General features: G+C 37.0%; 1 protein-coding gene across 10 annotated transcripts in view; it reads right to left on the bottom strand.

Moving 5' to 3' along the window:
- Positions 1–20,572, bottom strand: part of LOC106945635 (sorting nexin-14) — a 25,750-nt gene extending 5,178 nt beyond the window's left edge. For 2 of the 10 annotated variants that reach the window (XM_015029448.1, XM_015029451.1), the window contains exons 1-30: positions 20,343–20,572; positions 20,118–20,259; positions 19,889–20,009; positions 19,455–19,528; positions 19,012–19,090; positions 18,889–18,932; positions 18,319–18,406; positions 18,163–18,247; positions 17,923–18,082; positions 16,544–16,619; positions 16,424–16,468; positions 15,444–15,524; positions 15,239–15,353; positions 14,360–14,515; positions 13,584–13,708; positions 12,865–12,923; positions 11,768–11,794; positions 8,693–8,839; positions 7,075–7,207; positions 6,282–6,468; positions 5,199–5,282; positions 4,898–4,998; positions 4,123–4,234; positions 3,999–4,039; positions 3,630–3,749; positions 2,693–2,816; positions 1,714–1,878; positions 1,005–1,100; positions 826–917; positions 637–693 (exon numbers count right to left, since the gene is read on the bottom strand). In XM_015029448.1, the coding sequence (XP_014884934.1) occupies positions 637–693; positions 826–917; positions 1,005–1,100; positions 1,714–1,878; positions 2,693–2,816; positions 3,630–3,749; positions 3,999–4,039; positions 4,123–4,234; positions 4,898–4,998; positions 5,199–5,282; positions 6,282–6,468; positions 7,075–7,207; positions 8,693–8,839; positions 11,768–11,794; positions 12,865–12,923; positions 13,584–13,708; positions 14,360–14,515; positions 15,239–15,353; positions 15,444–15,524; positions 16,424–16,468; positions 16,544–16,619; positions 17,923–18,082; positions 18,163–18,247; positions 18,319–18,406; positions 18,889–18,932; positions 19,012–19,090; positions 19,455–19,528; positions 19,889–20,009; positions 20,118–20,254 (2,931 nt within the window). In that variant the 5' untranslated portion in view covers positions 20,255–20,259; positions 20,343–20,572. The remainder of the gene's footprint in view (positions 1–636; positions 694–825; positions 918–1,004; positions 1,101–1,713; positions 1,879–2,692; positions 2,817–3,629; positions 3,750–3,998; positions 4,040–4,122; positions 4,235–4,897; positions 4,999–5,198; positions 5,283–6,281; positions 6,469–7,074; positions 7,208–8,692; positions 8,840–11,767; positions 11,795–12,864; positions 12,924–13,583; positions 13,709–14,359; positions 14,516–15,238; positions 15,354–15,443; positions 15,525–16,423; positions 16,469–16,543; positions 16,620–17,922; positions 18,083–18,162; positions 18,248–18,318; positions 18,407–18,888; positions 18,933–19,011; positions 19,091–19,454; positions 19,529–19,888; positions 20,010–20,117; positions 20,260–20,342) is intronic. The other 8 variants (XM_015029457.1, XM_015029458.1, XM_015029450.1 and 5 more) reach the window with 7 other exon arrangements.
- Between the last annotated feature and the right edge of the window lie 1,168 nt (positions 20,573–21,740).

The following is a 21,740-nucleotide window of genomic DNA, read 5'->3' as shown; positions in this document are numbered from 1 at the left end:
GGGGGTGTGTTGGGGGGGGGGGGGGAGGCGTGGCCAGCAGCAGATTATTTGAAGTGACAAGATTCCCTAAAACAGCTCAATCTGACTAAAATCTTATCTAAGAATTAGTTTGTGCAAAAAATGTAAAGAACATGTTTTGTATAGGCCATTGATCTATCCGTTAAGTTGAAATTTGTGAACTCCAGTTTGTATCCGTCAGGTCGTTTTGGGCTTTCGTTGTGTTTTTTGTACCGTTTTTCTTATTTGTGCAGATCAAAAATGTCTTCTGTGAACTTTTAGGACAAATTCTCTTGATTTGGTCGTATTTATAAAATGCATTGAAGCAACAGTTTGGGTATGCCAGGTTTTCTCTCGTTAGCCTCGTTGTTGCTTCTAATGCAGCAGATTTTTAAGTGTGTGCTCTTCTGAACAAATTACACATTTTTCTGAAACTGAAATTTTCATTGACACTAGGATTTACTGTTGAAAATCATTTTAATATTGGTTTTATTTCACATTTTATCCCAGTTTGGGTGATTTGTTGGAAACATCTGAACAATTCTGACACTTGCTAATAGCTAGCTTAGAATAATTTTAATACTGCATGAGTAAACTCAAGACAATAGAGATGGCAATAATTGTTATAATTATGTTTACCTTGTTCAGCTCTGGAAAAAGTTCTTGAATGACAATGTCCAGCAGCACATAGGTCAGCTAATCAAGGTAATGAGACAAAAAAATAAACATTAAAACAAAAATGTTGTTTAAAAAAGTGTGTAAACCAGTTTTCAGATACATTTATGTAATGTAGCCGATTACCAAACACACTGTGTGTGTTTCCTGTACCTGTTTGTTGAGAACCGACTGCTGCAGTCCGTCGAAGAGAAGGCGAACTCCCTCGTACTTCGCCTCTTCTCCAATACACTTTCCTAGAAAATCTACAGAAATTTACCCAATCGTTTGTTACAGAAGCGCACTGCATTCACTAAAAATAAAATTAAACAATATGAAATGAAATAAAAGACCTGGAATGTAGCTCATCATCTCCTCGAACGTCCGCTTGGCTCTGCTCTGTTTGTCCTGCGCCGACCGCGGCGGACTGCTCTCGCAGAAAACTGCGTCTGGAACGACATCGGTTCTGTCAGCCACGGACATGCTAATAAGGAGTAGATTTCTGCCAGAAAAACTGACATTTTGAGATTAATCTCAGAAATTTTCTAGGAGAAATAACTTCCTAAGATCAATCACAAAATTTCATCTATTTTCTATGACATTTTTCACTGTTCTGTCTCAAAGATTTTCTGGAAAAAAGAGGAAATTTCCTGAGTTTCAAATGGCAAAAACTTTTGACTTTGAAACTCAGAAATTTTGAGGTTTCTAGGCAAGGAAACAAGGAAATTTATGAGCATGAAAAGTCAAAAATTTGCAAGAAAAAACTTTTTTTCTGAGTTTCAAATGTCAAAAATGTAAATTTTTCAGCCCAGATATTTTCTGTTTCTTCAAGGAAATTTCTGAGATTAATTTGAAAATTTTGTAGTTATTTTTTAGCAGATGTTTCACATTAGAAGCTCAGGAATGTCTATTTTTTCTAGAAAAATTTTTATATTAATCTCAAAATTTCAGAGATTTTGAGTGTAAATTTCCTCCTTTTTTCTCTCCACATTGGCCCGGGTTCGGCGCTGCGGTCGAAGGCCGGGGCGCTCCAGGAAGTGGCTCGTTGTGTTTCCTGCTTACCTCTCAGCAGGGTGATGAGCGAAACCAGCCGGTGCTCCTGCACCACCTGGTTCAGTTTGTGCTGCAGGTAATAATCTGTGTAGGCCTCCAGGCTGTTCTTGAACAGGATCCTGCCGCCCATCAACAGGTGATGAAACCAGTCAGGGATGTGAAACACGACGCGACCTGCCGCAGAGACACAGGAAACATTTAGAACATTATACAAAAACTTTAAACTTGCACAAAGTTTTGGGAGGCTTCAGGAAGTCCCCACTGTTTTATATTTTTGAAAGTAATTTTCTGTCTCAAGTTACTGATGAAGGTCACTAATCCTTCATCAGTTTTCATCAGCTAAGTTTTAATTTAGCGTTTTAGTATTTTTTCTAGCTTTGAAAACATTTAGCACACTTAGCTTAAATTTTTCCAGATAAATTAGAAACCACTAATTTACTAGGAAGTTTTGCAAACTTTCAGCTGAATAAAATTCGACTTTTGTGTTCAAACTAGTTATATTCATGCTCTTATTTTGAAGTCTGTTTAGGTAGCAGATCTGTTTCCTCTACAACAAACAAACAAACATGAATTGTTTTGAGAGCCTCCTCACATTTTTGTGACAATTAGCATTAGCTTAGCATTAGCTAAATAGCATGTTGGTATCGTACTTTAGACAATCTTATATTATCCTCTAATTAATTGTATTACTTTTTAATTCTCTGCACTTTTCATTGAACTTAACTTCAGACATAAAGACAAGCTGCTCAAATTCAAGTGTTTGAATTTAAATACAAATATTTGCCTTTTTTTAATGGAACTACGTTAAGCAGTAACACTTTTTAGCCATTTAACTGTTTGATTATCCTACCTGAGCATAAGCAGGGAATGTTTATGATTTAAAGTCAAACTGAGTAAAAGAAAATAAACAAGTTTTTTAATAAAGTTAATGTAAAACTCTGATTTAATCTGCAGTTGTGCTGGACGGATTAAATTTACTTTAACTTACCGACATACATTAAATAATCGTACACTCCTTCAACAGTGATCATCTCCATGAAGTAGTTCTGGTTGTGCCTCTTCTCTGTCACTTCTGATCGGTTGGCGTTGTTTTTGAAGAGATCGTTGAAAAGCTGCAACACATTTTAGACTGAAGAAATTAAAATGAGTCTCTGTAAGGATGCATGCATTTAGATTAAACAAGGGGTGAAACGATGAACCGATTATTGAAATGATCGTCAACTAACTTTGTAATCGATTAATCGCTAACTGCAATATACAGACCTAAAAAAACAAAGTCAGAGCAGAAATTGAGACAAAACTTTACAAAAAATATAAACATTTTGCATTTAAGATGGAAAAAAAAACTTTTGTCTGTAAATAAAACTCCTCATGTAGCATAGCTTTGAAAAGAACTTGTTCAAATTAAAAAATCTCTTTTTAAGCATTTTGTCTGTCCAATTGTTAATCAGTTAATCAATAAATAATAATTAAACTGTATTAATATTTAGTCAAGCTGAAAGTTTCACATTTTTTAGCTGCAAATGGATCCTTTGCTTCAACTGATAGAGAACTCTAAAAAGAAATGAAATAAAATGTTTATTTTCTTATGAAAGAAAATTTAATTATTTGTTTATTTGAAAGTTTTAATTTATTTCTGTATTTCTAATACTGTGTAAAAAGGCTTAAGTGGTTAAATTCTTTTACATCCGATTAATCAATTAATGGTCATATTTAGATTAATTGATTACTAAAATAATTGTTACTTGCAGCCGTAGTAAAGACATGCTTTTCATATTTTAATTCGGAAAATTCTAAGATTGAATAAAAAACGTTTAAGAGAAAAATCTGTCAAATATTTAAAATCTGATTAGTAGCCAATTAATCAGTAAATAAAATATTTGTTATTTGCAGCCTGAAATGAAAACAGTGAGAAAAGTTTAAACCTTTTTATCGTTTTCTGAGGTCGGACTCAGGATGGTGAGTTCGGGTCGGCTGGGTTTGGGTTTGGGAGATTCGCAGGAGTTGAAGAAGGACTGGATGAACGGCTCCAGATGCTGTCCTTTCTGGACAGGAAATGCACATAAATCAAATAAAAAACACACAAAGGAGACAAAACGTTACAGAATTAATTACAAAATGTAACAACTGTGTTAAAATAAATAAATACATTTCATTTGTAAAGTAGTCCGTTTTATTTAAAATAAATAAATTGACTGTTTAACGGTTCTGGGCAACAAAACGTCAATAATGTATTTTTTTAGACAAAATTTTGACATTTGATGAATTAAAAATGCATAGAAACTCTTCTGTACCTCTTTTATCAGTTTGCTGGGCACTGCCTTGATGATTTTCCCTGTAAAAATAAATAAAACAACATAATTTATGATGCATTTCTTCTCCGCTTTGCCCAGACGCAGCTTCCCTCTCCGGTCGCACCGAGGTTCACGTCCGGCAGCATCTTGTCCAGGAACTGAGACTCCATGCTGTGAGGAGACAGGAAGTCGGCCAGCAGCTGGCTGTTGCTCAGCTCTGGATGCTGCAGAAGTCTCTGCAAAAGCACAAAATGAAAAGTGGATTAAAGCACATCTACGAATAAAACAAGTGAAAGGCTGCAAGAGCTTTTTAACTATTAACTTCAAGTCATTTTAGTCTATTTACTTTAGCTTAGCATAAATATGTGTTGCCAGTTCAGGTTTTTTGGTGCCTGAATCAGTTTGTTGTGCAATAATTATCCAAGTTAAGGCCATTTAAAATGATTGGCTTCAGGATCGCCGGGGTGAATTAAAAAAACATGAGCGTGTGACGAAACAGAAAGCAAAGAAATGCAAATTATTCGAAACAGATGGTAGACGGCCAATTAGATCCTCCATTTCCAAACTGTTTTAAATGCATCGCGTGGGTTTTGATTTAACGTTTAAGCACAAATCTCACAGAAACAAAGCAGCATTAAATGATTCATGGGATCAAAATGGCTTTCAAAACGTAAAGCTCAATTTAGGATGATAAAAGCAGAACGGCTCGAGTTTCACACAATGTTTGAACGCAACGCTGGACTGGGATTTCAGATCCACAGCAATTTAAATCAGGCTGCAACCAGCGGTTACTCCAGCTTTAATCTATCAGTTATTCTGATGATTTATTGATTTTATATGCAAAGTCATTTATATCAGGGTGGAAATGAGTCGAGTTTTGAATTTTCTCCTTTATCTACCTGAAGATATTCCTCAAACTCTTCCCGCTTGGATGTCAGAAACTCGTAATTCTTGGGGCCAATTATTCTCTTGGAGGGCAACTGGGCATCTGGAAATGAACCTTTAAAGAGGATAAAACTGAAAAATGAGTGCATATATAAAAAACTGAGAAGAAATTACCTTTCAGTGTCTTAGGTTTACTTCTAGGCTCCAGTTGGAAGTCTTTTTTGGACTAAATTATTTTTTAAAAAAAAATAACTCCAAATAATAAAAAATATGCAAAAAAGCACAAAGTGAAGCAACAATGATCGGAAAACTTGCCGTGAAACTCGGTGAGCTTCGATTCGAGGACGTAAAACTCTAGATATCTCCGGTAGACCGACCAGTGCTCAGTTTCATGACCCACTATTGGAAACCAAATATTAAAAATCAGGAAGTTGGACGAGAAATTTTTTATCAAAACCTAAAATTTCTCAAATTAATTATTCTCAGTACAATTTCCAACACTTAGAGAAATCAAAGCAAATTTGATTTACAAAACTGTTGAGATTTTCAGATCTATAAGGAAAAAAAATTTGAAGTTAATCTCTGAAATTGTCAGGAAAAAAATCTGAAATTTTTACATTAATTTCAGAAATTTTCTAAAAGTAAATTTTAAAGTTTGAAAATTGTAAAATTTGCCAGAAAAAAAAAATCTGAAATTGAGATTAATCTCATAAATTTTTAGTAAAGCCTGGAACTTTCTGAACTTCAAATGTCAAAAGTTTGCAAGAAAAAAAGTCAGGTATCTTTGGATTAATCTCATAAATTTTCTCAGAAAAAAAGCACATTTCTGAGTTGCAAAGGTCGAAAACCTGCGAGACTCAGATGTTTTTAAATTATTCTCAGATAGATTTTAGAAATAACTTGCACAGTAAAAACTGCTGGGTTAAAAACAACCCAATCTGTAACCCAGTGTGGACAGACCCGATGCTGGGGAGTTTTAACTCAACTGGGTCAATGGTTTGACCAACACACTGCGTTATGGCAACTGGAAATTTGAGTTTCAAAAGTCGAGAATTTGCAAGAAAAACCCAAGAAATGTTTAGATGACACAAAGACATTTTTTATAGAAAAAAAACAAGGAAATTATAAAAAGTTCAAAATCTTCAACGTCCGAAACTGGACAAGTCGAAAACTTGAGAGAATAAAACTTGAGACATTTTTAGATTGTTCTTAGTCGACTTCACCCCCTAGTGGTCTGGAGGACTTTTCAACTTGTGAAATTTTTGGTGAAAATTTACTTTTTTATTTTACAATGTGCCATTGTGTATACCTGACAATGTTTTTCTTAAATTTTCGTAAAGTTTACAGAACAAGAAGCATAAATTTCCCTGAACTTTGGCGCCAACTCCCTGAGTTGACCTGCTTTCCTGTCATTGCGCTCCACGTCGATGCAGAAGACGGGAATCCTCTCTCGCTTCACGTCGTCGTCGTAGAAGTCGATGTACGGGATGGTGATGTTCCAGGCGGAGAGGTTTCGAGGCGTGCTGGGCGTGGACGTCGCCTCCATCGGCGAGTCGTCCTCCAGAACCATCATGGCTTCCTCGACCTTCAGTTGAAAATGCAGCAGGTGTCAGCCATTTAGTGACGCTACAATCTTCTCCCTCTCTCATTAGCTAGTTTCCTGTCACTTCACTATCAAATAAAAGCCACTAGAGCCAATAAAACCTTTAAAAACAAATCTGCACTGCAAAAATACAAAATATTAAAGTCAAAACTTTGCCAGAAAAAAAATCTGAAATTTTGAGATGTATTTCAGAAATTTTCTAAAAAAAATAAAACTTGGAAATTTCTGAGTTTCAAAAGTCTAAAATTTTCCACCTATGAAACTCAGAAATTTGCAAGTATGTTCTAGAAAATTTTGGAGATTTTTTCTTGCAAATTTTCGACTTTTCAATCTTAGAAAAAAGAAATTCCAAGACTAATATCAGAATTTCAGTCAGAGAGGGAGGGAGGGAGGAAGGAAGGAAGGAAGGAAGGAAGGAAGGAAGGAAGGACTAAAACAGGAAATATTTTCTGTGAAAAACTTGCAACAGCGTCTGATTTCCTTCACTCAGTCTCGCCCCCTGGTGGCAGTGGTCTGCCAGCCTGCAGATAATGAGCCGTACTTGATAAAATGTGCTCAGTATGTTCCAGCTGGGGCAGCCGGTCTCACCATGTCGTCCTCTCCCTCCACCAGCCCGTAGGACGGCAGCATGGCGCCCTCCATGGTCGTGCTTTTGAACACTCCTTTGATCTTGCTGCCGATGCGGCTGATCCCGAACGACTCGCCCCTCTTCGACGTGTTCCTGCAGAGCCAAGAGGGCGGAGAGCGAATGATGACCGACCGACCGAGGCTCCGCTTCAGCAGAGCGCATGCAGCCAGAGAGGAAGAACGACACAGCAGAGGAGGGACGAAGCTACCCAAGACAAAATGCCACTTATCTTACAATGCCAAAAACTCTGCTGGCCCAAAGCAAAAACAGTTACAAAGCAGTGAGAGTATTGGCTTCACACGGTCCGATCCGGAAGCTTCGATCAGTAACAAAGGAATTATGCTGGTATTAATCACAAGTCATCCACAAAACAAAGCAGACACTCCGAGTCTGGCAAAAACACGAAATATCACCAAGTGCTTTGGTCTGGATTCTACTGCAAATACCTTCAATTAAGACAAAAGTAAAAGTAACTTTTCAGCTACATGAAGAAGATTGTTTCAAGTCAAAACTTCCTTAATGCTGATTAAAAAGAATGCTGATTCAACGGACAGATTATTTCACTTGTTACAAGACGTTTTTCCCATGAAATGATGAAATAAGCTACAAAGGAGTATCAGGGCCATTGCACATGGAAATAAATAGGAGCCAAAAAAACTGAGAAACTTTTAGACTACTCTCACAAAACAAAAACCTGGACATTAGAAAATATGAAAATTTGCTAGAAAAAAACTTGAAAACTTTCTGAGTTTCAAAAGTCAAGTATTTTCCAAAAAAAATCAAAAAATTTAGAGATTAACATCAGAAATTAAATAAATAAATAAAAAACTTGGAAGTTTCTAAGTTTGAAAAGTTGAAATTTTGCAAATAAATGAATAAAATTCTAGAATTTGTCTTGAGGAAAAACTCAAGTTTCAAATGTTGAAAACTTTCCACTTTTGAATCTCATAAATTTCCTTGTTTTTTCTAGAATATTTCTGAGATTAATCTAGACTTGAAAATTTTTGACTTTTCAGATTCAGAATTGTACAGGGTTTTTTTTTCTACAAACAGTAGAAAAAGTAAAACAATTTGGACTTTAAAATGTCCTTGTTTTTTTCCTAATATAATTTCTGAGATTAATTTAAAATTTCTGAATTTTTTTGGTTGAAATTTTCTCCTTTTTTTTTCTGTCTACAATGAACCCAAATCGCTGCCGGAATAACCTGCCAGTGGAACTAGGAATTTTTATCAATATTAATCAACTATGACTTAAAACAAGCCCATATTTCTTGCTGAAAAGTTATCTTTAAGTAATTTGTGTCTAATTTTAAGAGCACTAAGATATTCCCACTAGAAACTAGACTAAAAATACTTGGTAAGAGTTTGTGTTTTTGCAGTGTAGGTTGAGAAACAGAGACCACACGGGTTCAAACCCAATTAAAGAGACAAGTCACTGCATTGTTAGAAATAATAGGATAAAAACAGGTTTCCATGCAGTTGGCCTACCATGCAGGCGTCTGGGTGGGACTGGGGTCACATGAGGGGACATGGAGGGAGATTGACGGCATGAAATCACACAGATGGACCCTGACTTACTTGGGCGATGAGTGGCGGTGGGTTTGCGAGCCGTATGGGAAGTTTGTGAACGTGGACTGGGCATGGAGGGAGCTAAAGGATGCAGGTGAGGAGCTGCCAGAGGCGGTGAAGAGTGAGGACGGGGACTCGGGGCTCCAGTCCCAGGAGCTACAGGCAGAACAGGGCCGGGTCCCCCGCGGGGCCGGTGGGGGAGAGGACAGGGCAGGCAGTATGGTGGTCAGGGAATCACAGTGGACATTCAGGGTGCATTCACACCAGCCCTGTTTGGGCCGCTTTAACTCCAGTCCGTTTGCCTAGAAAGTCCGGTTCGGTTGGGGAGGTGAGCGCACAAAATACAAATCTACAACCCTCGGTTTTGGTTCGGTTGAGGTGAACTCTGGTGCTGTTCGAATTTATACATGAACACCAAGTGGACCGGAGACTGCTCCAAAACCAGGAAGCGGACTACAGCACAAGGCATTCTGGGTAAATACCAAAACAAACTCGCTAGCGAGCTAATGCTAGCCTTTTACCAACGACAAAAGAAAAATCCTCCAACCGCTAAAATCTGACGCTACTTTATTTTTGTTTACATTTCACAATCAGTGTTTACTTCTGAGGTTTTCATGTAATTTCCGTCAGGTTTTTGGTGCAGCAATTTCCGTGGGTTTTTGGTGCAGCGCCCCCACAGGTGGGGAGGGGAACAACACAGAGGTCAATTCAACAACACAAAATAAGGGTCAGGCTACAGTTTTTTCTTTTTTATTATGAGAATAAAATCATAGTACTACGAGAATAAAGTCTAGTCTTAAGCCTACTGGAATAAGGTCATAATATTACTAGAATACAGTCGGAGTAATATGAGAATAAAGTAGAAATAACAAGACTAAAGTCTAAATAATACAAGAATAAAGCCATAATATTAACAGAATGAAGTTGTAAATGTATGGGAACTAACAAAGTTGTATACATTTTTGTAAAAAGTTACAAAAAATGTATTATTCAAGTTTTTTCTTATTAAAAAGAATTTCTCAAAATGTTAAAATGCTTTGTTTCTGATTAAACTCCGTTTTAATTCTGCTAATATTGTGACTTTTTTCTTGAAATTAAACAAAAATCCTCATAGCCTGGCCCTGTTACATCATCGCACAACTTGCTAATTGAAATAAAAGCCACTTTTTAAAAATATTTTCAGTCATTTATAATGTCTTTCTTATCAAATAAAGCGAGAAAATTTAAATGAAATCGTACCTGGTGTGAATAAAATCAGAGATTTTATTTTTAAGCCACATCGCTCAGCCCTAACACGGTGTGAAAGCGAACCGCAGCAGCTGAAAATGTAGTAAATGTGATTTTTGTCCCCAATCGAACCGATTCTACTGGACCGTCAGGTGGGAAAACACCCTCAGTGACAGACAGAGCACGGCGGTTCCTGGTGGACGGACAGGCCGAGCAGAGGAGGTTTCCCAGCCGCATTTATGAGGAAGGTTAAAAGTATCCACCACTCATCAACTTTCCCACATTTTACCACCAATTTAATCTACTTCATTGGGATTTTGTGTGAGAAAGAGATGCCAGTTTTCTAAGTTTTCTAAATCCCGACATTTTGTTTGGTAATGTTTGCAGTGTGGTGCAGTGTTTTGTTTTGCTGGTTGTTTTTTATCTGCAAGTAGAAGCGGACATTTATTGTGTTGTTTATCATTTATCGTCATAAATTTCCTATCATTGTAAGAATTTGATTTATCTTTACAATACATTGTTCTCATGTGAGGTCAGATTTCCGGGGACTTTGTAACTACCAAGAGAGCCATCTTGGTAGGCAGTTGCTATGGAGTTGCTATGACAACAATAAACAAGCCACAAGCTTAGAAGTAGCTCTCACCTTGTTCCTAACAATATAAGTACAACTACAAGTACTGAGTACTCCACCCACCTCTTTGTAATACTTAGATGAATATCAGTAATATTTACTGCAGTACTTGCTGCCAAACTAGAAAAACGTACTTAATTAAAGGAGCTAAGACGAATATATATAGTTTTGCGCTGCGCTTGCCTACCAACATGGCGCTGATCACTTCCAGTTCAAACCAGAACCTATGTCAAACTCTTAAACTGTTCTTATTGTTTTTTTGTTTACTATTTTCTCCACTTTTCTTTCAATAAATGTGGATATGATTAAATGCCGTTATTGTGTGCACTTCAGTGATAAAAATTACACTTCTTTATGTGATTGGTGCCCTGAAGAAGCTTATTGGAAATGGACAAGTGTTTTTTAAGAGTATATTTCTGTTGTCAGGCAGTCGTTGCCATACAGCTACCCCAAAAAGCAGCAATAAATAGCTGGTATTGTCACTTTTATTGTTATTACAATAGTGCCACAAAATATTGCAATAAAACTTGAAGTTCATATCACCCACTCCTATTTGCAAGGAATACTCTGATTGGATAAAAAAACAAACAACTTGTTGCCTAGCAATGAGGTGAGAGAGCCTGGCGGCCGCCATGCTTATGAGACAGTGGGGCAAACCCTGCGAACTGTTTTATAACTTTATCCTGCTTTACATGTATTTTTAGTTGAGATATATGATTCAACAAGGCTGGAACCAATTCACACTTCTCAGACGTGCATGGTTTTAATTCAAATCCACAATTTGTCTATCACATAAAATCCCAATAAAATACATTGAAGTTTGAGGAAAGTCTGTGGAAAAGTTAAATGGGTGTAAATACTTTCACAAGGCCTTCAATAGGATAATTTACACCAATGAGAATCAATGAATACACCAGTAAACCTACTTTCTGATCATTCATATTTAGGTTTTTAATAGATAATATTAATCAATAAGTGAAGCACACACACACAACAGCCATCTTTCTGAATCTCCCCACCAAATAAACTCTTATTTAGGAGTAAAATGTAGAATGTAATGAATTTATGAATGATTATTATACAGCTAAAATGCTAATGCTAATGCATTCGACAGTATTCTGAGCCAGTGCCCTGGTCAGGCAAGGAAGAAGCGTCTTTTATATGTTGCGTGCATCCCTGTTAAGCCAGTCACGGGTTTGGTCAGCACACTGATGCCTCATACTCACCGAATGTCATCCAAACTGACGCTATTTCTGGAACAATATGCACAAGGAGTTAGCTACCTACACAGCATACGCCGTGAAGTTAAAGTAAAGCTAGAGCGATCCAACCCCAAGTCTCTGGTTAAACTCTGTTAGTGCACTGCCTGTGGTTTTACAAGACACATCGAAAATAACAGACCCTTTTTAATATACACATTATTTCCTTCAATCAAGATGTTTTGACTCGTCTTAATGAATTTCACATTGACAGAGAGACTGTTTTGGCCGCTGCAGCTCTCCGTCTTTCTGTAGTGTGACCTGGGACTTTCCTAGGTTGGTTTTTATTTAATTTTACTTTAATTTCATTTATTTGATTAGGACAGTGCACGTTAGTCAACATTACCACAATTCATGGCAGCATAAATTTGCAGGAATTAGCACAAAAGCTAATTTAAACTGGTTTATGTCTGGAAGAGCTCCACAGAAAGCAGCTGAAACACAACATAATTACAACATAAAAATGAAAATATTAGTTCTATAAACTTATTTTGTAAGCCAAGTCTTCGTCTGATTAATTGTGACATACTGAATTATCAACAAGATGTATAAAAACAGACCAAATATGCCAATGTTAGCGCTGAGCAGTTTTAAAGGCAACTCTGCCAAACACTAAAGAAATCTATACAAACATCTGACTTTGTCAGTTATCTCATTATTCTGGTTTAGTAAATATAAATTATTCTGGTAATCCTAGCTGATCTAAAACAGGAAAGTTTAGTCTGATTTGATGTTAAACATTGAGAAAAAATGTTGTCTTTTTAAGCAGTGCATGTAAATATCCTAGTTTTAACTGTATTTTAGATGTAATCATAAATATTTGAGACTAAAGTCGAATGATGTGAACATAAACGATGCAGCAGATAATAAATCAGAGATCCAGTGGGTCGTGACCTCTTAGTGGAGATTGCTATGATAAACAAAATACTGCATGTTGAGTTTGGATGCTTCATCGTATCTGATTTATTAATTAACATCCCCATCACAATGTTACACTAAGTCACAGTTCATTTCTATTGATCTTTAGAGCTTTAAAAAGAAACTGATGGTAAGCTACAACCTACCTGCTCATCTTTGAGTTCCTGGCAGGAGACTCCGCCCCCCTCAGAAGCTGTCGAAAGTACTACAGGAAAAAACTAAGTGAGTAACGACCACTCTGTAGGTTTGGTACAGCATATAAACTCTAGTATTTAGAAATAAGATTTTAAAAAATCTTATTATTATTATCCTGAAAGAAATATGATAATAACTGCTGACTGCGGACAATGTCTGATGACAAGGCTGAAAACAGATGTACATCTTTGAAAAGCAAAAGTGGAGCCTCCTGCACAACCAGCAAGAATGCAGCAAGTGGTTTCTGGATAATAAGTCAACAGACACAAGTGTTTTACTTGTCTTTTCCAGTAGCCATTGTACAGAGCATACAGCGGTAAAACCAACTGACCAAATGTGCTGCAGCTCAATTTGGGTTGCTAGGTAGTGGGCAGAACTCTGCTGGGGTTGCTAGGTAACGAGCTTTACTTCACTGGGGTCACTAGGTGAGGGACAGTGCCTGCTGAGTTGTGGTGATATATTCCATAAAAACAGTAACTTACTGCCAGAAAAGGGCTGGGTGTTTGTTTTTAAGTGGCTGGGTCGTTTTTAGAAGCAGTTTAGAACCAAGTGGAAGGACAAAAATGTGTAAAATGTGAATTGTTCAAAATATGTCTCCATTAAAAATCTTTTTATTGACTTAGATGAAAGCTTGTGGTGAAATCATTGATTTGCTGCTTCAGTTACTGACCTCGTCGCTGTGACAGAACATCGGGGTGAAAACATTTTCCAGGAGCGACAGAACGTGTTCATAGGCTTCAAACAAACACCTCATGGTCTGCAGTTTCACCACCTCTGCATACGGGCCCTCAGCAACTGATACCACACAGAAAACAGAAAAAGAGATACATGCAAATGATCTGTTAGATTTTAATATAAAAAGAATAAAAGATCTCATTTAACTTACTGTCTCATTGGTTTGCCAGACTCACATGATTATAACAATGGCCAGAAAAGCAAGTTTCATTACAAATATGCGCAAAACTTTGACAATATTCCACTAATGTAAAAAAAAAAAAACATAATTGTGGCGTTTCCATTAAATAAGAAACACATGAATAAGTTTGTTCACAAGTTAAGTCATCAAGAAACATGTCACTCCATCTTCATCCTCCCATTTCCTGTTGTCGTCTTCGTCTTTTCAGCCAGTAGTAACATCCGGTTGAATCATGTTACTCGTGTGTTGTCAAAAAAAGAGTTTCTATTGCAGTTTTGCAAAATAAAACCAATTTTGTTACGGCCAAAAACAAACACCTAATCCTACCGGTAAAATTTTTAATAAAAAAAACGAGTGCGCGATTATTAGAGAGAAAATATGAGCACAGACTTTAAGCATCAGAGAATCTGACAGTTTTCTTCACTTTGGCAAAAGTAAAGAAAAAAAATATCCAAGTGTCCATAACAGCAACTTAAATCCACTAAAGGTAAATGAAATGTGCTTTTCTGAAAGCGTTCAGGGTTACGTACTGTTCCTGATTTCCTCCACTATGAATGGGTCGAAGCGGATCTTGTCGATGCTCTCGTCCAAGCAGTAAGTCTCGTAGATCTTCTTCACCTCTTCATGCAGCATCATCTTCTCCGAGTCCGACAGCTCCGGGCACAAAATCCTGTCGTTGAACTCCTCTGGGAAGTCGGGAAAGTTGGACACAACCGAGTCACTGTGTGCAAGACTTTCATGGGACAGAACAGCAGCTGGCGTATCGATCGAAATATCGATACCAAGATAAGTATTGGTATCGGATAAACATTTTTATTTACAGCTTCTCTTCCATATGTCCAGCAAATTACTCAAGTTCATGCAGAAATTAAAATGGCAAATATCAAGAGCTTACATTTAAATTTCATACCCTTGTAATGTTTGCATTCAAAATGTTTGCTTTCTTTCAAATACAATCTGTCTAATTTCCCATAAGTGCAATTTTATCATCATCTATTCAGCTGAAAAATAAAAAAACAGTTTTGTAAAGATATATACCTAAAAATTAAAACTGGCCTCACATTCTACCTTGAACAGGTTAGGATAGGTCTGCAGGTCACACAAAACATCTCCATTACACTTTTTTCACAAAATCATTTTCACAATGGCTTCTTTTCTAGAAGCCATTGTACAGCACATACAGCATACAGAAGCAGTTGAGACCCAAATGAAAGTACAAAAATGTGCAAAATGTGAATATTTCTCCACATTTTCTAATTATTCAATGACAATGCCATTTTTTCAATATTGGATATATTGGCCCTGTATTTTTCTTATACTTAGTATCAGAAAAATTGCAATTATGGCCTCCCTGCAGAAGGTGAAATAACTGACCTGTTTTTGTCCATGTGTGAACAGGAAACACTCACCTACGGCGAGACAGAACTGGAGGACGTGAACGGCTCCTTCCTGTTTGAGGAAGTTCATAAAACGAAAGAGAAGGTCCTGCTGCTCTCTGATTTCCTTCAGCTCCAGCTTGAGCACCTGGTGCAGGAAGAAGCAGACAGTTTAGGTGCTTATTTGGTGATATAGCTAATAATTTATCAATATTCTATATGAAGAACAAACACTTGCTGAGGGCTTTCTGTTACGAGAATCTGAATATTTCTGTAAAAATGGAACCAGCGCTGAAGTTGGCTCTGTTGCTTCTTCAGGCTAAAGAGACAAAAATACAGTAAATTCATTATACATATTACATGAAGGCTTCCTGTTAGCAGATATTAAGCTATAACTATACTACAGTACAAACATACTTTGCATTTTATGCACACTTCTGTATTAAAAATAGGGTTTCACTTATCGATTAGTTGTTATTTCTGTTGTTTTGTTTATTTTGGACATTTAAAAGGTCTTTCAGTTCCAGTGTTAAATGCTCAGTAGAATTTAATGATCTTTCATCATGTGTTCTTGCATTACAGTGACCTGACAGTATCAACTAGAAAAAAAAATCTGAATCCACCAATCAGATTAGCTAGCTGTCTAGCTAACTAGCTACAAAGTTAAATAAATACTGTATTGATCCCCAAAGGGGGGAAATTTGTTTTGTAAACATCTGTGATCAGCCAGCAAACTGCAGCCGGTGTGCACCCTGATCCTAAATGTCATATTTTCTATTAACTGTAAGCAAAAAAAAAGTCCTAATTAACAGAAATAAAGGGTTAAAAACAGTCTATGTAATTAATCTATAGCATGTGTTTCAATAGCTGTGTTTTCATTGACTGTATAATTACGCTATTTGTCATTTTGAAAATAAATTTGCTTCATGAAAACACGGAAATTTTGATAAAACTTTCAAAGGTGTGTTTTGTGGCAATGGGAATGGTTTTTCCACATCGCATTTAACAGAAACACCACAATTGTAAAATTAGTGGAACATCAACAATGTTTTGCTTACATTTGTGATGGAAAGGCTGCTTCTCACTCAAATAAATTAACTGTATTCTTATTTATTAAATATGTTTGTAAATAAATCATAAACTACATCCACTCTGCAACATCAAGACAGAAATAAAAAACATGTTAGTGAAATTTGATCAAAGGTTGAATGTACTCACAGGGGAATTGTCGATAAATATTAAAATTAAATGATTCACTGTGTCCTGAAGGGAAACAAACATATTTTCTATCAGCAGGAGGTTTAAAGTGACAGCAGCTCTAAATAGATCTGAACTCACCGGGTCGGCCAGGTAGTCCATCGAAGGCAGGAAGACAGAACCGGCCAGAACTTCTCTGATCAGCAGAGTCAGAGATCTGTTGGAGACAATAAAACAAAATCCTTCAAGACAACAAGCCCGAGTGTTCACACCCACTCAGAAGGCAGACTGTTTCACTTCTGAGTTGGAAAAATAACATTGCAATAATTACAATAAAATAGACTAGACAGTTTGGCTGTAATGGTTTGACATGTTTGTAATAATAAAATATCTTAACTTTATGGAAAAATTAGTGGGGGAAGCAGCCAAAAGAAGTAGAGGAAGAATCAGGTGGGACCAAATCTAACTTTATGACTGAAGGGAACAAAATGTTATTAAAACATCCGAATTCTGTTTAGTTTCCAGTGCAAATATCTCAATATGTTTAGACTAAAAAAAACTAACTTACAAGTAACTTTTCATCAACATGTAGGAACTTGTTTTAAGAAGAAAAACTCAATTTCCATTGGCAGATTATTTCACCTATAACACTGGAAAAATGTCTTGTTATTAAAGAAATAATCTACCAATGAATGAAGTACATTTCCATCAATATTAAGGGATTGTTAACCAAACTCACATAGCTAGCTGAAATGTTATTTGTAAGTTAATTTTGTCTTATTTTAAGATATTTATTCTTGAACCTAAACAAAAATATGTGGAAAGATTTTTTTGTTTTTGCAGTGAAGGATTCGGGTCAGTTTCTTTCAAAACATTTGAGTTTTAAACAAGTTTAAAACTCAAACAACTTTAAACAAGTTTTATAAGTCAAATAAAAGCTGAATTGGGTGCAGAAAAGTTGGCTTTACAGTAAAAGTTTCTGGATTTATAAGACTTTTCTTATTATAAGAGCTTGGTTATAAAAACAAATACTTTGTGCTGTGCTTAAATTTCATGTCAAAAATAATTTTACCCCGATTACATTTTTTTTTTTTTTTTATCATTCTTGAACTGCAGTTGTGGGCCGAAGAATAATAAGTCCATGGGCCACAAACGGGCCCGGGCCGCACTTTGGACACCCTGCTTTATTTGGTAATTAAACTCACATTTTTTGCATTGGAAACACAAACTTTAATGTATTTTTGTTGGATTTTATGAAGGAAAAAAAATCTAAGCAATGCAAGTTTTAAAGTGTGAAGGAAAGAAGACATTAAATTTATTATTTTTAAATAAAAATACACATAACGTTGCATGTGTGAATTCGGCCCTCTTTATCGTAGATTCACATTTTGTTGTAATTCCATATGAACATATAGACTTTTACTCATTCTTATTTGGAGATTAATTTAAATAACAAAGGATTCATCTACGTAACTTTGGGCACTGCAGTTTGTATATTTTGTGCTGCAGCGGTGCGCTACCTGCAGTCTGTGCCTTTGGGAGGCAGGATGTAGGGGAAAAGTATCTCAGTCAGCTTCCTCAGGTAGAGGAGTTCATCTCTGCGGCTGCGCAGCGCCACGTGGAGATCCGGACCGAACTCATCCAGCGCTGCTTGTTGAAAATACTCTGCGTTCTTCACTGCTTCGAACGACAAAACGTAAAGTTACACCTGCAGTACCGATCGCAACCTACAGGAGGCAGTGTGCTGAAACCAGGAATACCTTTCTGCCTGGCTTTGCTGATTATCTCAATGTGTTTCATGGAAACTTTCAGGAGCTTTCTAGTGATGAGTGAAGCCACGTCCACCTTTGAGGAAACAGAGAGATTAAGATAAAATCTAATAATATAAAAATAATAATAATGTTAGGATTTGTTACCTTTTGAATTCGGCGGACCAAGACAGCAGCGAGGAAGCGTAACGTCACCCTCAGCTCATCAACAAATGAGTCGTCATCTGTGATTTCTCTGGAAGACGTCATTCAGTCACTTCAAATCGAGCAGCATCACATTTTACACCCAAATATAAATGTTAAAGGTGCTAGAATGGCTCTATGGGCGATTCAAAACATATTCATGAAGATTTTTACCCAAGTAATGAGATTTTAGTCTGTTTAGTTCTGCCTATTTTGAGCTCTTTTCAGAGTGAGCGGTAAAACCAGCTGAACAAACGTTGCTAGGTAACAACGTTGGGCTCTGCTGGGGTTGCTAGGTAACGCCGTTGGGCTCTGCTGGGGTTGCTAGGTAACGCCACAGTGTGCCGTTACATTCTGGGGGGTTTTGAAACAGACAAAATTCATTTACTTATTAACAAAAAATGGCTGGGTATTTTATTTTTAAGCACTTTGGCTGTTTTTAGAAGCAGTTGAGACCCAAATGGAAGCATAACAAAACAATCAAAAAATTTACTTTTCATAATACGTCCCCTTTAGCAGAAAAAAAAAACCTACCTGTACCAGGGATATACCACATTCTCTAAGACAAGCTCCAGAATCTGTGAAAGATAAAAATATTACATGAGATCAGTGGATTCAGAACAGCTTTTATTGCTTATTTTAATTGTAATGTCACACCTCAGATAGAGAAGCATCCACCTTCGAGGGTATTTTCAGGTCAAGCCATGGCTGATAGTTTTCCAGCAACAAAGTTGGTCTGGGAAGCAGAAAAATCACAGAATTACACACAAAGAAGAGCTAAAGTCATTTCTGACCACTACCTGGCGCTAGTAGTTTTTAATTTCTTTGTCTCCAAATTAGTTTCTTTATTTCAGGGATGTCCAAGTTTCCAAAAATCAATCAAGCAAATACAGCAATCAAATTTTTATTTTTTTGTGAGAAAGGGATTCATCATACATCCAAAATGTAAAACCGATTTTGCAAGTTTGCTGTATTAAAAGAAATTAATAAATTAATAAATTAAATAAAAATTGATTTGGTTGCAGCAAAGTTGGCTTTTCACTAAAGTTATGTTTAATTGAGTACATTCAAATCTTACTCAACATGTTATGAAGTCATACCTGTGTCTTTTGCATTTAATCTTTCCACATACAGCACAGCTGTGGCCCAAAGGAAACAGCTCCTGCTGGAAGGACTGAGGGAGAAATTAACACACATTATTAATCTGTCACAGTAACAAAATAAAATCAGAGTTTTACAACAGCATGTCCGGGGTCATTAGATTAAAATTTTTCCAGCAAAAAAATATGGGAATTTCAAAACTTTTTGATTTTTCAAACACGGAAGTGTCCATGTTTTTTCTGGAAAATTTCTTATATTGGTCTTATAATTTCTAAGTTTCCACTCACATATTTTCAACTTTTAAAACGCAGAAATTTCCTTGTTTCTTTTTCAGAAAATTTCTGAGATCAGTATCAAAATTTCTGAAATTTTTGGTCGAAAATTGACTCTTCCTTTTTGATTTTGTAATCTAGGTCGCAGTAGTCTGACCAACCTTTGTTTTTGGTTTAATGGACACGAATATGTTTGGCAGCAGAGACTCGGGACCCAGTGAGCAGTAAAACGTAACCACACCCGCCAGGAAGGACCAAAACACCATGATAATATGAATATATCTACAAACAAAACAAATCACATCATTAACAATCACATGCCAAACAAACATTACGTCATCCCAGGTCAACATGTGATGCGTTCAGGGACCCCGAGCGGCGTTTACTTGCCTGTTTAGCAGAAGAGTGGTCAGCAGTAAGACCAGCAGGAGAAAACAGAAAACTGGGTACTGCCTGCCGAGCTCCCTGACCCGGTCCAGCTTCATCCCGCGACTCGTCAGCTGCAGAAAAGCTCTGATGCTGCCCATCTTCCCTATAATCCATGAAAACAAAAACACGCTGCAGCGTCGGGTTCTGGGAAATTTACAGCATTTTATTTATCAGTCCAACACTTACCGCCGGTTTTACGGCCGAGCAGAGGCAGGAAAATGACACAAAGGTTGCTGGATGGTTGGATGATCAGCGCAGGCGTGGTGCCCGTCTGCAGCTGTTGGGATTAAGATCACGCAGCATGGTTCCTCCCGGAGCTGCGGGTCTAATGGCTGCGGTGCTGGCTGTCAGCCCGGTCCGTGGAGGGGCTGCTGCCGGTTGTCAACACCGGAGACGCGTGATGTCACCGCGCTCGCCGCCAGTTCGGCCTCTGGTTCCTGTAGTTCTCACCAGTACCAAACACTACACCTTCCCGACATGTGGATTTTTTTCTTCATCTGGGTTTATTCGCAAATCATGACTGCGGTTCAATCATGAGGTGCTAAAATATCCGGACATGTTTTAAAAAGTTGATATTCCATTAAGTAAGTCATATAAATTTAAGCTAAATAAGTTGTTTCTCTTCTTTGTGTTCATAAAAGATTAGGAAAAAATATTTGTTTTGATTCGTTTTAAAATTTTTAAACAATAATAATAAATATTATTCAGTGGTGCCTCCAAGGGGTGGCAATGTGGGGGCCATGACCCCTGCTTGAAAAACACTACTACCCAATCTTAGTTCCCACAAGTCTGAACCGAAAGTGATTCACGGCATCTTAGCAGGCAAGCGTACGTACAACAAAAATACAATATGTGGGCACTCTTCACCAGTGTGCACATGCCCAAATTCACCATGGAGGAGCTTTGCAACCTTAAATCCACAGACGTATACAATCAATGTTTAAGTGGATTTGTAAAGGACATATGACCACTTCACATGAACGACAAGGTTCTGGTGACTGGCAGAATAAGTACATGTAGTAACATACACATAGGCTACATGTCCGCCTTAGCTTGGAGGTAAAAGCTACGTTAGCTAAGCTAATTTTGGTAGTTCAGCAATAAGTACAACAGTAAATAATGGGTACTCAAAAATTGTGATCTAGTAATAGTTATGTACATGTCTTATTTGTAAATTAAATAGGAACCAGGTGAGAACTTTGTTTGTTGTTGTTATAGCAACTTCCTGCCAAGATGGCTGCCAGTTAAAGTTCTCAAAAGTGTGACACATCACATGAGAACTGATGTATAGAAAGTTTTCAGGTGATGTCACTTCCAGGAACTTTGTATCTAGCAGTCATCTTAGTAGGTACCAAAATAACTGTCATGACAGTTGCTATGGTGTTGCTATGACAACAATAAGTCACAAGCTTAGAAGTTCTCCCCTCATTCCTATTCAAGTACATTTCAACTATTATTTGATTAAAATGTTTGAGTACCTCTAGTATTACGAAAATATATGTGATATTTACTGTACTACTTACTGAGCTAAAATGGACATGTAGCCTACTAGTATATTACTACATGTACTCCAACAGTCACCAG

This window comes from Poecilia latipinna, unplaced genomic scaffold (genome assembly GCF_001443285.1).
Source record: "Poecilia latipinna isolate Pla-1442-1.1 unplaced genomic scaffold, P_latipinna-1.0 Scaffold153, whole genome shotgun sequence".
Classification (NCBI taxonomy): Eukaryota; Metazoa; Chordata; class Actinopteri; order Cyprinodontiformes; family Poeciliidae; genus Poecilia; species Poecilia latipinna.
This window is presented reverse-complemented; position numbering and strand designations above follow the sequence as displayed.